Consider the following 18,086-nt stretch of genomic DNA (forward strand, 5'->3'; position numbering starts at 1 on the left):
TTCTAGGACTCTACTTTCAAGCTCAGACGGTGGATATCCGCAATATCGGACCCATTCTCTTATCTGATCTATTGTCTTAGGGAAAACATGCATTATAATACCTTCAGATTTATCATGGGTCTTCGAAGGGCAACCGCCAATGGAACAGGCAGGCATTGTGGAAAGTTCTGAAAAGTAAAGATCAACAATTCTCTATGAATACCAATGTGTTAAAAAATTAAATGACACATAAAAGGTTCAATGCAAGGTTCGTTTTGGTTCTTGGAACTATACACGTTATTCACATGCGGATAAGTATTTGAATAACTTTAAAAAAATAGAAAAATAATTTGACTAAACTCAGAACATGTGACTAGTTACTTGCATGTACTGTCTTGAACGAAAAGAAATTGCACGCAAAATGATTATGGTACATGGCCTTACCTTGACGAACAAACAGTTAGATGCAGGGATCAGAGTAGTTTCTTGTCGTAGAACAGGGAGCAGTTCACAGGTTGCAAACTGACGAGTTTCCTCGAAGTGGTCACGGAAGTTCACAGAGACGAAGAGCAGATAACCAGCACCTTCACGGGTTGACTAGCAAAGCGCAAAGTAGTTCTCATTAGAAATATGAAGTGGGTTATAAAGAATTCGAAACAGGGGTGTGTTTGTGAATGAATGACGTGTATATGTCGTGGCATTATGCGGTTTGCAGGGGGCCGTCCAGCGTGAGGGGTGGTGCTTGGCAGGAGACACGGGGTCTGGAGGTAGACATGGGAACAACAACCCATGCTCTATAGACCACTTTGAAGTGCACATGGTCTTTGGCACCTCTTGGCCTTTATCGCTCCCTGACAGCTCCACTTGCCAGCGCAAGTACCCCGGTGCGAACTGCCTTTGATAGGGCGGGGGGGTGGATTGGGGCGGTGGTCGTGCAGACAAGACACAGGAAGACTTGTGAATGGAGACACACTTATGTGGATTGCAGGGGGCCGTCCAGCGTGAGGGGGGATGCTTGGCAGGAGACACGGGGTCTGGAGGTAGACATGGGAACAACAACCCATGCTCTATAGACCACTTTGAAGTGTACATGGTCTTCGGCACCTCTTGGCCTTTATCGCTCCCTGACAGCTCCACTTGCCAGCGCAAGTACCCCGGTGCGAACTGCCTTTGATAAGGCGGGGGGGTGGATTGGGGCGGTGGTCGTGCAGACAAGACTCGTTTGCCGCAGGGCCTCACCAAGGAGAGGCCATCTAACTGCATGTAAGAGGCAGGCTGCAGGATGCTGGCCGGAGACATGTGGTGTGACAAGACAAGGCACAGGAAGACTATTCAATGGAGACACACTAGATTCATTTAAAAAATCCAAACAACCATTGTTAAAATATATGTTGGGTTTTATTTTAGATCTTAATTTGAATTGAACATAAATAATAAACATTACACATTGTAAAGTTCCGGTTGCAGCACATCCAGGGAAAATCCGCGGTATTGTCCACTGTCGCTGGGGAAATGTTGTCTAATGGCAAGTACCGCACAGGCAGGTATTACTCTCCGAACGCGGTGTCCGAGCCTCCCGTGAAGCCACCAAGTGAAGCAACGATAGGCCACCAGCCTGTACCGCCTGTGAAAATGAAAGATGCAAACTGTATTAAAATGACAAAACTTTCTTATCAATGTCAATTCAGGTAAAAAATGTCATTCTGCTTTGAAAAAAATTCTATCTAGAAAATGCACAATATGGAACCAGTTTACATGCATTCGAATGATATGTAGATGTAATTTTATATGTGGGAGACGACCATGACATAGTAGTGGCATCACTGACATCAAAACCAGAGTATACTTACTCGTTACTCGGATTACGCGGACGAACAGTGCCGCGAAGTTCGTGCATTAGCACCATCATCATCCTCAACACGGTCCGTGAGAGGCAGGCTTCCCTGAACTCTGGCAGCTCGGTGATGCATTGCGGACTTGGCTCGCCTTCCGAAATGTAGGCCAAGCACCCGGAATTTTCATGGCAGCAGCAGTTCTCCTCCTCAGTTGGCATTAGCTCGCACCGATTGCACGTGCACCAGGTGGAGACGCCGTCCATGCGGCATGGTCCAGGCTCTTCATCCGTTGACTGGTCCTCCCAACTGCCGTCCGAATCCCCATCGTTTTCGCGTGCTTGCCTTTCCAGTAGTTCTTCCTCGGTGTACTCGGGCTCGTACATATACGGCATTATTGTAGCCATTGTGTGGTAAAGAAAGTAAAATAATTTACAGAGATGGTACAGGTCTTCACAAGGCCTAGAAGCGGCGAAGGGAGCTGACCAGAGCACAGAAACGAGTCACAGAATACTCAAAGTAACACAGAGAGAGGAATGGAATCGAAAATCTGCTGCTGTGTGTTGTGAAACGGTGTGTTTATACTTATTGAGGAAAGAGGCGTCCTGCCATTTCCATGGCGACACTTCATTAGCTGAGGCGCAGCGATTGTTGACACGAAACGTGCTTTGGCGTTGGAAAATGGGCGGTACGCGTCTGCTGATGTCAGGCTCAGGGGCGGGGGATTTGATTTAGTGCCGCAAAAGCAGGTGAGCCAGGGCGATGGGGGGAAATGATAGGATTATCAGAAAATGGCGGCTGATTTCGAGTGCGTTAATGGACGAAAAGTCGGGTAAGGTCCATAGGAAAGTTTTCTACGATCTACCGAGTTATGCTTAAAAACACATGGCTGAACCGTAGGGACAATAAAAAAAAAGTCCCGGAACTCTCCTTTAAGTTATCAGCTCGGAAGGATGAAATGCTACATTGGCACTGCTTTCACCTGTTCTCATATCAGAGTCCAATGCCTTACCCCTGCAGCTAAGCCTGGCAGGATGCTATAATTACAAAGGTCCAGTTAATCAATCTTTTATAACGCGCTTAATACCGGAGTCCAGTCTCTAAGCGCGAGACCGGGTTTCGAACCTAGGTTAGTTTACAATTTAGCCTGTCTCTGGAAATGGACGGGTAGACTACCGAGAACATTCCTTTTCGTTAGAAAGCGTCGGAGCACCCCTGACGTTTAGTTATCTGGCCTTGTACACTTTTGTGAGAGAATGCGACAATGCTTTTTCACGCGTCTCTCGTTCTTTTGTGTCACTTTGCCAGCTGCCCGGGAAGACTGCACTGGTTGGCAGTCCTTTGGCCCGGCTATGTCTACGCAGGCATTTGCCTTTTCTCAACATCATAACAAACGGCACGCACGTACCAGCCCGTGAACTGAACTCTCAGACGGCGTATCTCCCTTAAAGCGCTGTGAGTTACTTGGTACACTAAGCGCTACGTTCACAAACGACAACATAGCAGAATAAGCAACAGACAAAACCAGCAAGAACATTTCTGAGGCCGATAAACGCACTCAAAGTCACTGCTCAATTCTTGCCATCTGCAGAAAACAAAAGCTTACAAGCGTCAGCCAGTTCAAGAGCGACGCACAAAAGAATGTCATTGCTGCATTTCGTTTTGGAGAAAGTCCAGGGCAGATGCTTGTAGTGCTGTAGTAGAACTAGAAATAACGAGGGAGCAGGTGTCATCGACCGCCCTCTAAGGGACTTAGATGTTAAATATAATTGCTACATGCAAAGCCTGAAAAAAATCAATGTAATGATTTCAGATGCTCCTCAAACTCTCTCCCGAGGAGAATCGGGAAGCAAGTATAATACTGCCATCTTGTGGCATTTTATTATATTGCACCTGAAAGTGCATCAATTTCTTTATTGTATTTTTGTATTTTTTTATAGCACTAAATAGCTTCTGTCTCAAAGTACCTGGTCCCTGAAGCAGAGGTGCAGAAGACAGTAAAATTCTGGATGCACAAGGGGGAGCCTGGGTATGCTGATGCTACCCATCCTGTTCGCCCATTGATGTATTTGCACTTCTAACTATCAAGGAACTCACACGTCACCTGCACCCACCTCTCTGCAGTATTCCACCTCTCTGTCTCTCTTCTGGCATCTTCATGGCCTGTTACCAAACAGCAAGAGTCATATGTCTACTAAAAAAAATATATGATATGCTAAAGGATACTTCAACTGCCGAAAGGATTTCCAACTGCCTGTATGAGGTATGAGCTAAGTTTATCCTCTGTGAACGCGATTGTGATTTGGAAGACACTATGCCTATATAGGAAGGTAGGGGGAGTCGATAATGTCCTACAATTCAGCATCCTAACTAACATCACTACATGCCACTCTGAAGTTCTTTTAGGAAGCTGGAGATCTACCTGCGTAACTACATTAAAACAGCTGAATACAGATAAGGAAACTCTTCTGTTTAACCCGAATGCAGTAAAAAGCAAACTCCTCGACCAAGATCTGTCAGACACCTATGACAAAAGAAGACTGCATACAAGAATGAGAAATGCTCCAACGGGAGCTAAAAAACTAAATGTTTTACCAAAATATATGATGAAAATTCCATGCAAAAGGAGAAGATCACCCTTTCTAAAATTTAGACTGAATGCATGGGAAACTAAAGAAACTACACACCAAAAGAAAGAGAATAGTCCACAAGAGCAAACTTGCATATTGTGTAATGACTCTAAAGAAACAATAAATCATTTGGTGCTGTTCTGTCCTAAGATGAGAGATGAAAGAAACAAATGCATAGGTCAGGAGATAGATCAATATCCGGCTTGCACCGCAGAGGACTGGTGGATAATAATGCATCAAGGTGATAATAACAAATTGATATTTGCATTAACAGCCCTTTTGGACATAGTGGAACGAAGGCTAAAAAATAACAGTGATGCTGGAAATGACGATCCCTAAAGATTCGCTTAAAGCGGAGTACAGTACATCGAGCATGCACTGTTAACAAATCGATGTGCTGTAGTTCCAAGTTTTCTGCAATTATCGCTTTCAATGGTAATGATAAGACGTTTGTTTGTCATTTATATAGAACTGATGATGTATTTTTTTTAAAAAAGTTTGTAGTAAACTAGACTAAAACATATAAATATATACTGCAGACCCCAACAGTCCTTCATTCCACAGACCTGTCTCTCCTACCCAGTGGCATAGCACATAATTTGGGGGTCCCCTGTGACCATGCTGAGGGCCCTCCCCTGATCAGGAACAAATCACAGGCCATGCCACACTCAGGGTCCTCCTAGATTACCACGCTTGCACAATAGGCATTAACCTGTTGCTGCAGTGTTACGCCGCACAGTGCACTAGGAGAAATATATATATATATATATATGTGTGTGTTTTAATGCATTATACAGCACACTTTCTAAGAAAAATTGGCTAAAAAGCCAGATAATTTGCAAATGTTTTGTAGGGTAACACCAATACAAAAATCTAATACAAGCAAGTCACCAATAGTGCATAGGAACATTAATGTTTGAATTAATGTAATACTTTGCTATTAAAAAAAACATGCCAAAATGAAAACATGCCCAACTGGCTGTACACTGTAGACCAGTCTAGACACGTAATAACATATTACAGTAAAAGCATGGCAGGCCCCATTTAGACATACCTAGACTGTTTGCACCAAATTGCCAGTCGAAGTAATAACACTTACCATGTTTGTTTTATCACAGATGCCCAGAAAAATATACATTGCCACAGTAAGAAACGGCTAGACTGGCAGCGCCCAAATGCCAATCTAGCCAGGTAATTACACTTAGCAGGACTGCTTTATCAGAGATGCCCAGTTAAATAAAAGTCAAACCAAATTAAGAAATGACTAGACTGGCAACACCAAAATGCCTCTTTAGCCACTAATACCACATATCATACCTGCATAGCCTGGACATGGATGACCATTATGATTTATCGCACAACCCATGCCCCACCCTACCCCCCACACATCCCCTCTCACTCCCACTCCCTGCCCCAACCCCCAAAATCAGCTCATCTGCCCAGAATTACCTCCACATCCCACTTCCTTATCCCAGTGCTTACATATGAGGCACCTTGTCTCATAGGTAAGTACTGGGACGAGGAAGAGTGGGCCCAGGAGTAATGAAAATTACGGGTCACTAAGCCAGGCATTACCTCAATGTCTCACTACCTCATCTCAGGACTTATGTATGAGGCAAAGTGCCTCATGCACAAGTACTTGGACGAGGATAAATAGGGCTAGGAGTAATGAAGATTGCCAATAAGTAATCAAGGCATTAAACACAAGCAGTGGCGCAACACCATTGAGCCGACTGGGCCTCAGCCCTCTCCCTCCACTCCCTCGAAATTTTGGGCTATGTTGACTAAACCTGGCTTCCCTACAGAGCCGTTGCCTGACAGAACAGGACACAGATGTTAAACGGCATCTGAGTTTCCCATTAACTAAAGCCCGGCAATTACTAATGTAAAGCATTTCACTGTTAGTACCTGCATTCAAATGCATACTTTTTATGCAATTGAAATCGTGATGTGTGTTTAGTATGTGCATGCCAGGGGAGTGGTTGGAAGGTAAAGAGGGAACAGGAGACCGCTCATTTTCACAGCAGTCGATATGTGGGTACTTTTAGACTTAAAGGAGAGAGTTAACTGCTTGTAACATTGAAGCTGCAGCAGAATAATCTCATTAGAATGTCTAAAGAAGTTAAATGCCCCCACACAAATAGGGTTGCCCCTACCCCACCATGTGAAGTTAGCGTCTCTGCCAAAATTTGAAGGGTTAGCCACCCGAAATGTAGGTTTTGTTGCACCCCTTAACACAAGCACACACACCATTCACCATACACACACACGCACACACCCAGCCACCCATAGATTTAAGTGTGTACAGTTTCGCCATACAGGCACAGCCAGGAAGCCACCCATATATGTAAGTGTGCACTCTTTCACCATACAGGCACACCCAAGCAGCCACCCATACATTTAAGTGTGCACACTTCTACCATAGAACCTAGACCGTATTCCCAACATCATTGAGTGTGCGCCAATAGGCGTCACTATGTTAAAAGTAAAATTTATTAGGTAGATTGTGCCTGATTGCATCACACTACCACACATACTCTCTCCTATACACCACCATTCAACTAGAACTCAGCAGTACTATGACACATTCGGTAAAGCTGTTCTCATACTAACATGACCCATCAAACCACCCATCATCCTAATAAAACACAGCTAGCTAGCACACACCGGCTAGCTTAGGTGTCTTCCCAGGCCTAACACAGCCAAACCTCAGTCTGGATGTCCCCCTCCAGACTGAACACATTCAACTGATCTCCTCAGCACCACACCTACCGCTAAGAAGCAGCTATCATGCAACAACCACACCGGCTGCACACATACCTGGTGCCCCCACGCACTTTACGACTCTCTCTCTCTCTCTCAACTGACTTGACCTGCGGTTCCTGAGGGCGTTCAACCTACCAGCGCCTTGAGATCATACCAATGGTACATAAGGCGCTATACAAATGCAAAATAAGATAACAATAACATAACATACAAGCACACCCAGGCAGCCACCCATGCATTTAACTGTGCACCCTTTCATCATACACTCACACATGCACACCCAGGTAGCCACACATACATCATGCACTCACTCATTCATGCACATTACATACATATATATACACTTGAATGCATGCATACACATTTAAAGAAAAATAATTTTCTTACCTTTAATCTGTTGGTCCAGGGAACAAGGCCTTCAGCTCCCTGCTGCAGCCAGGAGCGCTTGTTTCCATCATCTGCAGAGGATCTGGAGGCCTCCGTGTCATGGGATGGAGGGAAGCCCTATCACTTCAAAAATAAATGGTTTCGTTTTGAAGTCACTTTGCCTTCATAAAGAAATTATTTCTGTTAAGCTGTAACAGAAATAATATCTTTATGAAGGCAGAGTGGCTTCAAAAAGAAACTATTTATTTTTTGATGTTTTAAAAAAAAAATTTAATACATTTTTTAGTCCGAGGGGGCCCCCACCTGGGACATGTGGTGGCGGGGCCCCCTCCACCGCAAGGGCTGCAGGGGCTCCTGCTACACCAGTGCCGACCTCACCGCTCCACAATCCTCCAGAAGGCTGTCTTCAGCGACATTGCCCCGTTCTAAAGGCACGGTTACTCTGCGATTGCCCTCACCCACGTCTCCTACTTCCCAACCACTGCACACTGCTCTCACCTCTCCTCCATTCTCATTCTACTTGACCTTTGTGCTGCATTAACACTGTTGATCATGCCCCTCTCTCCTAACTCTTTCCCCCATTGGCTTCACAAACAAACCACAGTGGACTGGGGGCCCTCCCAGCTCTCTGACCTCTCCATCTCATTGAACTCTACCACTTCCACTCCCCTTCCTGCCTGGCAGGTGTTCTCCTAGGGTCAGTCCAAGCCTCACTTCTGTTTACCCTTTTTGCGCCCAGGGAAACTCATGCCTCCCTTTGACTTGATCACCTTTTGCTAATGAAACCCTTATCTTCTATTTCCCCTACCTCACCTCTGCTATCGCTGAAGGTGTAAACCACTATCTTCCACTCGGTGGATCAACGCTGCTTCATGCTGACCTTCTCTTAAGATGGATGTCATCTAGCTCCCTGCCTCTAGCGCAAGTACCTCTCTCCCTTCTCCTGTCACTTTCCCCCCGGTCATCATCGGCCCTTAATCCATGGCTCCCAACATGGGTGCTCTATTTGATAGTGACCTGAAACTCTCTCTCTTCATAACAACTGCTGCCACCGCAGCCAGGCCCAAGCTCCTTACCATCAGGAAAATATTCCCGCACCTCACTCACCACTCTGATGAAACTCTAAACTCTATTCTAGTGCTCAGAAAACTTGACCCCTTCATGAGTCTACTCCTCGGTCTTCCCTTGTGATTTTTTGCTCTCCCCAACAAAGTTCTCAACTTTTTGATGCAAACATTCCTCAACCTTCCCAGATCCTGTGCCAGCTCTGCATCCCGACATCATGCTGGATGGCTCTGCATGCAAATCCACTTGCTCTTTAAATTCCTTCTCTTCATTTTAAACAGATCCATGGTGTCAACCCACAATACCTCACGGACGGTCTCTCTCTTTACTCCCTCACCCTAATCTCGGCTCATCCTGCCTCAGCAACCTATCCATTCCCTACCTCTCAAGCGCCTCCACCTGCTTTTGCTTCTTTTATTTACCAGTCCCACTCCATTCGAATGCTCTCCCACCTGATATCAAAGGCATTCCATCACCGGAACTCTTTCAAACGAAACTTAAACGCCACCTGCCAGCGGCCGAATGAGTCCTTGCAATCAGAGGCGTTGCTGGGAGGGAGCTGTGGGGGCTATAGCCCCGGGTCTTTTGGTTATATCCCCAGATAGAAGCTAAGGGGCTACAACCAAAAGGTTAGCCAGCCCAGAGTCCCGACAGTCCTGACACTAGCGTAGCCCCGGATCTTTTCCAGACCTAGCAACACCCTTACTTGCAACCCTACACCTACACACCCTAATCAACCTCCCAACCACTTCCAGTGACCTCACTCCCGGTAACATTCAAATGCAACTTGCCACTATTTAATCACATCTGGTCATAGGCGCTTCTATGTCTGAATATTGATATTTTGTGTGGCTGTCCATGTCCTTGCTATATGTCCCCACACTACCCCTTCATCTCTCGGCCCAAATCACTCGGATCAACATAGATTATTTTGAAGCGGCTCTACCCAGTGATTGCCTCTGTCTGCCCTTTGTTATTGGTTACTATGTATGTCATTTATTGTTGAAATAACATCCTCCTGCTTCAATAACCAATACAAATTACTATCCTGTCTCACCACACCCAAATACAACTTTGAGTGCTGTAGCCTCCAAGCCCCCATACGCATGTATAGTGTTAGATTTCTAAGTTGCCAGGTGTATAAAAACAATTACACACCAAATGAGTTACAGTTTGAAACAAATGTATGTTTGACCGTGCTTTAAAAAGAAAATCTTGACAACACAAAAGCGTCCCCTCTCTAGCCCATCACATTAAAGTTATTAATACCATCCTCTCAGTGAAGTTCTTATGAATCAGAAATCATAGTGTTCATAAAGTGCTATTAACCAAATTAACAATCAACTGCATAAAATCCTACAGTTACTCGATAAACATCATAAGACACTAAAAGTCAGATGTGGACAGTTGCTGTCAAATATTAGATTGGCTGTTTGGTCTGATCATCAAGGCGTGTGACTTAAAACTCCATAAAGCCCTGGCAACGTATACATTTGAAATTCTTAATAAATGTAAAAAAGCGGGTTGACATTGAGTAAAACCTAACACATGTGAAATTATAAATAGATGTTCCTTTTGCAGAGGCGGTACTAGATTAGGCAAAAAACATAAAATGCATCACTACTACTGCATTGCTCATAGCACACGCATTCACATACTGCAGCTCCTTTATAGGGGAGCTCATTTTAAATGTGTGTTCGATCATCTTGTTCCGTTCTGGTGAATAACTTTTCAATAGTATTCGTTAGGGGTGTTTTACTAAGAGATCGTTATGCAGCTTAATTCATTCCCTTCGTGGCTTGAAAACCAAATCCATCAATATCGTGACAAAATAATTATATTTAAGAGAATAGTTTTTGGGTCATCAAACCTTGATGAAGACCCACATGCAGCACTACAGATAAGGGGCTTATTGACCACTTTACTCCCTAAAAATAGGCAAATCCTCGCAAAAAAATAAAAGTAGGGAGTAAAAATACTCCCAACAAAAAATGGGAAACAAACATATGACCTTGTGCTCCATGGATATGTTTGGACCAGCAGTGCAATCTATTACTGCCTGATCGGAATAAGTAAATATGGATCTTTTAATTTTCGGTTTAGTACCAATTGTGCGCTCACAGTTCTTCAGAAAAGAAAAAAGTCACTTTCAGACTTGATTGTGGTGTTTAGATTAGGTTTATTCCTATGTTGTACAGATACATACATTGTATTGTTTTCCATACAGTATCCTGCTATTTCAAAGATTAAATTTGGTCATACAAATTGATTGTATTTTGTATCATACAGTATCTTGTATTTCCTAAAGTCAAAAAATGGTCTGTATTCATTTCATACATTGTATATTATCATCTCCCTCGACACGTGTTTCCCCATAGTTTATACCGTGGTTCATCAGGAGAGGAAAAGCTGTAAAAAAACAAAATAATGAGAAACAAAGGTTTTTTAGGAAAAAACGTTTTTTAGGAGAAAAAGTGATCATTTACTGCCTGCCCACTGCTTCATCTGCACCCTTTTGAGGGCAAGGTTGGCTGGAAGATGAGCAGCACGAGCAGCACACCTGAGGCGTGTGCTTGTTACCAGTTTTTAAAGCCTCAGCGTCCTTCAGTCCAGCGCTGGTCATTGATGTAGTGTTCCTGTTTTTGACTGGTCCCTTGTTCCTGGTTCTTAGCTTAGTGTCTAGTTGCTAGTTTCTAATTTCTTGTTCCCTTTTCTCTGGATTTTGAATTTAGTGTGCTTATTAGTAGTTTCTGCTTCCTGGATTCTCTTTCTGTCTTCCTCTGTTTTGCAGTTAGCACGTCCCAGTGCGTTCCTTTTTCTGTGCAGCCCAGTTTGTCTGTGTTCTTTATTCAGAAGCGAAACCTTGATCCTTTATTCACTCCTCATTTATAAATTTACTATTTTGTCCCAGTTTGCGTTTCCTTCCCTGGGTGGGCAGGAGGAAGGTTTTGCCCTTGCAATTTGGTGTTCCCTGTTCCTGTTCCTTTACTTTCTCTTGGAGTCTGTTCCAGGTTTTCCCTTGCACTTCTCCCTTGTTCTCTATTGATTGTTATGTGGGGTGGGGTGTTGTAGCCAGCTCCTGTGTGAATGCCTATGTTTTCCTCACTATTCTGTAAGCACTATTCCTACTTGTCCTTTGTCAGGAGTGTGATGTATTAAGTTATCCTCCCTTTGCTGTTATAGCCTTTCTGGGTCCCTGTTTAATCAAAAAGTCTCCTTGGCTTTGCTGACATATCAGGTGGTATTTCTCGTCCTCTTGAGTATTGTCTTTAAGTTACCTTATACAATATCATCAAGAGTGTTAGCTCACAGATCCTGTCGTTGCTTGTCCTGTATGTGGGCTTAGCGCTGACAGTACCTGTAACAGCAATTGTGATTAAGGAGCTTGCCGACTTTCGTTGTAATCATAAGGAACTTCTTAGTGCTTACCCCACATCCCTTTTCGTATATTTGTATTCTTATCATGCTCCACTTGCACATCCTGGGTTTTAGTGAACATGTGTCTTGGTTCCTGGGCGCAGGTTGTTTGACTCAAACCTATTCACTTTGTGATCTTGTGCACATTTCCCTTGCCATATTCACTGCTTTTGTCCTCTCATGACATTGGCCCTCATTACGATACAGGCGGTAACCCATGGCACTATTAGCACCATGGTTGGTGCCGGTATCGTAACGAGTCCGCCAATGTTCAATGGGGAATTACCACCCCATTCCAAGGTTGGTGGGGTGGTAATTCCCCATTGAACATTGGCCCTTCCCCGTTCCCATTTTTGCCCCATAGGGCTCAATGGGACTGGGGAAGGCGCTAAGTACGGTACCGCAAATTGCGGTACCGTACTTAGCAGCAAGGTCCCTTTGCGGGTCCCTACTTTAACGGCTGGTCTAGACCAGCCGTTCAGGTCGGGTCCCGCAAAGGGACCTCGTAGTAAGGCGCTAATGGGTTAACGGCGCCGCAGCCTTTTACGGCGCTGTTAACCCATTAGCACCAGGGTCGTAATGAGGTCCATTATCTCTTTCTGATTGCTAAATGGAGTTGCAGCATTGAGCGCATCTAAAATCCTCTGAAAGAAGACATTGGGACTCATTACACGGATGGCGGTGGACCAAGGGGCTATTAGCACCTTGGTCCATGCTGGTAAAATACCGGCACCGCCTTGGTGGAAAGGGGAATTACCGCCCTATTCCAAGGTTGGCGGGGCGGTAATTCCCCTTTCCCCATTGCCCTTCCCCATTCCCATTTTTGCCCCATAGGGCTCTATGGGAATGGGGAAGGCGCTAATTATGGTGCCGCAAATTGCGGTGCCGTAATTAGCTCCGAGGTCCCTTAGCGGGTTGGTTTTTAATGCCTGCAAAAAGCAGGCGTTAAATTCTCCAACCCGCAAAGGGACCTCGTAGTAAGGCGGTAAGGGTTTACCGGTACCGGTAAAATACCGGTACCGGTAAACCCTTACCGCCTAATGAGGCCCATTGTCACCTAGACCACAAGGGCCAGTTTACAGAAACTTTGCGCAAGTGCGAAGTTGCACAGTATTAGCATTAGAGCAAAGTTTGCACTAGTGCAAAAACATTAGTGCCTTGTTAGAAAACCTTTGCATCATGGCAAGTGCAAAATTGTCCTAGTTCAGAAGAACTGTGTGTATTTCTCTAAATGCATTCTGGTAAGAAGGGTGGCTCGCTTTGGTTGAGGTGGCAAGTCCTGTGATAAACGTGACTTTACTTCAGCAGAAAGCATTCATTAATGATGTATTCCACTAATGAGGGGCATTTCTTCAGCAGAGGCCACTATACTTCTGCGTGCAGTGTTTCTCCTGGACGCCATTCTCTCTCACTTGAGAATGTATTCTAGGTATTTGTTTTGGTTTGTATCCATTATATTTGTATTGTGTTGCTGAATTTTATGGCGTCCCGTCGAATGAAGCTTATTTGACTGACAATGTCTATGTACTATTTATACTGTACATCAACCAAACCTACTGGCTTTGCCAATTCTTATTTCACACAGCCATCACTACCTTTATGATTAAAATGGGTGATGTATTCTACTGTTGCAATTATTTAAACCATTTACTCCAAACTCTTTCCTTGGACCCTTGATTGTGAAAGCTGTTTTGTCTATGAACTTTTTCAAGGCCCTCGTAAGTTTAATCATTTTGAGCGAACTCTCAATACCTCTCTTTCTGCAGCGGTTCTGCTGACTGTGTGCTGCATGAGGAGGAAGAAAAAGACTTCAAACCCCGAAAATAACCTGAGCTACTGGAACAACGCTATCACCATGGACTATTTCAACCGGCACGCCGTGGACCTGCCTAGGGAGATCCAGTCCCTGGAAACGTCAGAGGTGAGAGCTTATTGAGATGTGTCATGAGTAATATTAACTGCTGTAGTGGAACTAGCAGTATTAGTAGTAGCAGAGGCAGTAGCTGTGGGAGTGGTAGTATCAGGGCTATCTATCTATAGTAGGAGTAGCTGCAACGGTGGCTGCACCAGGAGGACTCATATTAGCAATACCAGCAGTGGATGAATTGATACTAATAGTAGCACTAGTAATGAGACAGCGGCAACAATAGTAATATAAATAGTCCTATTAGGTAGAAGCAGTAGTAGGGTTAATAGTAGGATTAATAGCAATAATAAGAAAAGTAATAGAAAATATGCAGTAGTTATCAGATACAGTAATAGTACTAGCAGTATTAGTAGTAGCAGAGGTAGTAGCTGTGGTAGTTGTGGTAGTACCGGGAGGACACATATTAGCAATACCAGCAGTCGCTTAATTGATCATAATAGTAGTACTAGTAATGGTACAGCAGCAACAATAATAGTATAAATAGTCCTATTAGGTAGAAGTAGTAGTAGGGTTCATAGGATTAATAGCAATAATAAGAGAAGTAATAGAAACGATGCAGTAGTTATCATATGAAGTAATAGTACTAGCAGTATTAGTAGCAGCAGAATAGTAGCTGTAGTGGTGGTGGTATTAGTTCTATCTATAGTAGGAGTAGCTGCAACATTTGCTGAACCCTGAGTGCTCATATTAGCAATACCAGTAGTCGATGAATTGATACTAATAGTAGCACTAGTAATGGTACAGCAGCAACAATAGTAATATAAATAGTCCTATTAGATAGAAGAAGTAGTAGGGTTAATAGTAGGATTAATAGCAATAATAAGAAAAGTAATAGAAAATATGCAGTAGTTATCAGATACAGTAATAGTACTAGCAGTATTAGTAGTAGCAGAGGTAGTAGCTGTGGTAGTACCGGGAGGTCTCATATTAGCAATGCCAGCAGTCAATGTATTCATCATAATAGTAGCACTATTAATTGTACAGCAGCAACAATAGTAGTATAAATAGTCCTAATAAGTAGAAGCAGTAGTAGGGTTAATAGTAGGATTAATAGCAATAATAAGAGCAGTAATAGAAAAGATGCAGTAGTTATCAGATGTAGTAAGAGTAGTAGCAGTATGGATAGTAATATATAGTAATGCTACTAGTCATTACAACAGTAGCAGTAGTTATAGAAGTTGTAATAAATGCAACTGTACTAGTAGTATAGTGGTACTAATAGTGAATTAATATTAATATCAGTTTTTATAGTAACAGTAGCAGTAATACTACTAGTATTTGTTGTCATATTTTTGCTTACTCCTTTCCCACCTGCTCTGTGCACTGGTGCACTAGATGACACTCTCTGGTTTAGATGGTCACACGTCAAATGTCTGTCTTTATCATGCAGACTCATCACACTGTTTTGTGCATGAATCGTACCCAGTTAGACCATTTTTTAAATCCCCCACCGCCACCATGAAATGCATATGGATTTGCTTTAGTGCAGTCTGCAGCCATATGCAAAACTACATGAACTGCACAGGGTGGTGCAATTTAAAATTGTTGTGTTAATTTGCCTTTCTTTGTGATTTTACTCTAGTGATGTTAAATCGCACAGAGTGGTGTTGCATGTGCACCAGGTAACCTCTTGGAGACTGGGTAGGTACTGCTCAGGAGCAGTTGATCCACAAGTAATCTGAGCTTGCCCTTTGAAACAACGTCATGGGTGGTCATGTGCGTGTCCTGTTTTATATTTTTAATACTAACTGTTCCTGGCGTAACATACGCCATTCTAGCATATATTAAAGGTCAATATTGGTCGGTAATTCATAGGGCCGCTTCTGTCCCCCTTCTTAAATTTCAAAATCACCACTGATTGCTTCCAGAAAGGGGGTGTAGGCCTCTGTGACTTATGGATGGTCTTTGAAAAGGCTAAACATATCAGATGAAATTAGAGGTATACGCGGTATAAGAATAGTATCTAAGTTCTATCAATCACACGGGCCTCTGTGTCTGTATAGATACATAATTGTCAGCCTTGTTCCATTGCAGAATCCCTGTGATGGCATAAGATTGCTTAGTAGCATAATTACAGAACCTACTTTCAGGTTTCGTCATACAGTGTTTTGCTGTTTAGAGACTAAAATGTTGAGCCGGTAATTAACTGTTCATTGACGCTGGAACCGCCGTGCCCTGTGTGAAGAGAAGTGGGCATGGAAAGACATAACTTTAAATTATTCCGAATGCTTGTGATAGTGGAAGGTGAAGGTGTAGCCTTCTCATTCTGTTTGTTGAAATGATAGTTGTTGTTGAAGTGGGTGCACTTTGCCATTTGGACAGCCGAAGGCAACCTACCACTAATACATTGCATTTGTATGTTGAAATGATAGCGCTTGTTGAAGTAGGTGCACTTTGCCATTTGGACAGCAGAGGGAAACCTAACACTGATAAAATGCATCAGCTGAGTACGGAAACATACCTAAGCGTTTTATATATATATATAGATGTAATCGATATGTGCTTACATCAACTGAATGTTTTTTTAAAACACATATGCAAAGTGGTGCATGTACTAGCAAAGAATTTACAACCATCAAATGGAATGTTTACGCCGTACAATGCAGCATCACCAATTAAGCACCACAAACACATTAAATTTAAACAATCTTAATGTACAATCTAGACACCACATGACAATGCCCATTCTGACCTAGGGGGCATGCATGCCTCTGCCACCCTTTCAAATGGCTATATCTCCCACAAAGGAGTCCATCAGCCAGGGATCTTATGGCGGCAATCTAGTCCCCTTCCAGGGGACCAATGTGTTTGAGAACAACACTCTGTAGCAATTATTGCTATAGGAAGTCACGCCCCCTCGCAGTCACCATCAAGCTAGGTCAGAGCCCCATCCTTTATGTTTTTTGATGATGCTTTGGTTTTCGGGTGCTGTGCAGTTAAGATCTGTTCCTGAAATTGCTGCATCTTTACGGCTCGATGGTTAATGTAATCTTGCTCATTGGCTCTGTCACTTGGGTTTCTGCACTGGGTGTAGATTAGATTTATTTTTCTTTCCATGGTTCCTGCCACAGGGCTAGGTACAGTGAATCCACTCTTTAAATGGGATACATGCCCTGAGTACTTGATGGAAGAGAAATGATAAAATCAGGGGACAGATCCTGGTTGTTATGTTTCGATTTAGAAGAAAGAAGATAATCAGCTATTGAGTTATATCTCCCCCCCACCTCCCTTTGGGGGCGATATTCCTCTGCAGAATATTTCTCAGCACTTTCTTATCCACTGATTGGGATTCAAAATCAAGAATGCCTACCTAACATTTTTTTTTCTCTTTTTTTACCGATTATCACTTGAGTGTGTTGCCTTTGAGTGTGTTGCACCTTATAAAAATGTCATTCATTCAAAGAGGGAGCATTCTCCTTGAAAGTGAAAACAGGGACACCATGAGTGGTAATTTCATAGTATATTTTCATGGGCCCTCATGTGACCAGAAATTTCAAAACCTATAGCTATGTGTAGAGTGGCAGAAGAAACGAAAATAAATACTGTCTTCTTCAACTGTACAGTGAGGACTGATTATTTGCATTTCACCATTGTGTGAATGAGCCCTGAAGAAATCCAGTATTTAATAAAAATGTGTGAAACATGTTGACATATACCATGAGCAAGAATAGGCTAAGTTGGACTTGTATGAGCAAGCACGGATATGTATTTGATGTTATTATGCGAGATTGGTCTGATGATTAAAACAAGTCCTCCATTCAATAATGTGAATGACAGCTGATGGATAAGGTCACTTGGCGACTTTCATGAGTTGCTATTGACATAAGAAGCCATTTGAAATTTTCAAACTTAACATAATTCTCTATTCTTGGGATGATTAATAACCATTCTCAAAGTTTATCATAAATGATTTTAGGTGATGTGTGATCTGAAAGAGACACACCTCAATTTATTTTACCATGAACGGCATGGATAATCGAGAAGTACCTGCTATCTCATGGAATCACACAAACCTCCTGTCAAAACATTCAGTCTCACTCATGTACTGATTCTAACATGCCACTACTCAGTTCCTCTGCATTG

General features: G+C 43.1%; 1 protein-coding gene across 3 annotated transcripts in view; it reads left to right on the forward strand.

The window, feature by feature from the left end:
• Positions 1 to 18,086, forward strand: part of TMEM108 (transmembrane protein 108) — a 1,101,397-nt gene that overhangs the window by 1,073,689 nt on the left and 9,622 nt on the right. For all 3 annotated transcript variants that reach the window (XM_069648702.1, XM_069648703.1, XM_069648704.1), the window contains one exon: positions 13,843 to 13,997. In XM_069648702.1, coding sequence (XP_069504803.1) covers positions 13,843 to 13,997 — 155 coding nt within the window. The remainder of the gene's footprint in view (positions 1 to 13,842; positions 13,998 to 18,086) is intronic.

This window comes from Ambystoma mexicanum, chromosome 2q (assembly GCF_040938575.1).
Source record: "Ambystoma mexicanum isolate Mex_15411 chromosome 2q, UKY_AmexF1_1, whole genome shotgun sequence".
In the NCBI taxonomy this organism is placed as follows: Eukaryota; Metazoa; Chordata; class Amphibia; order Caudata; family Ambystomatidae; genus Ambystoma; species Ambystoma mexicanum.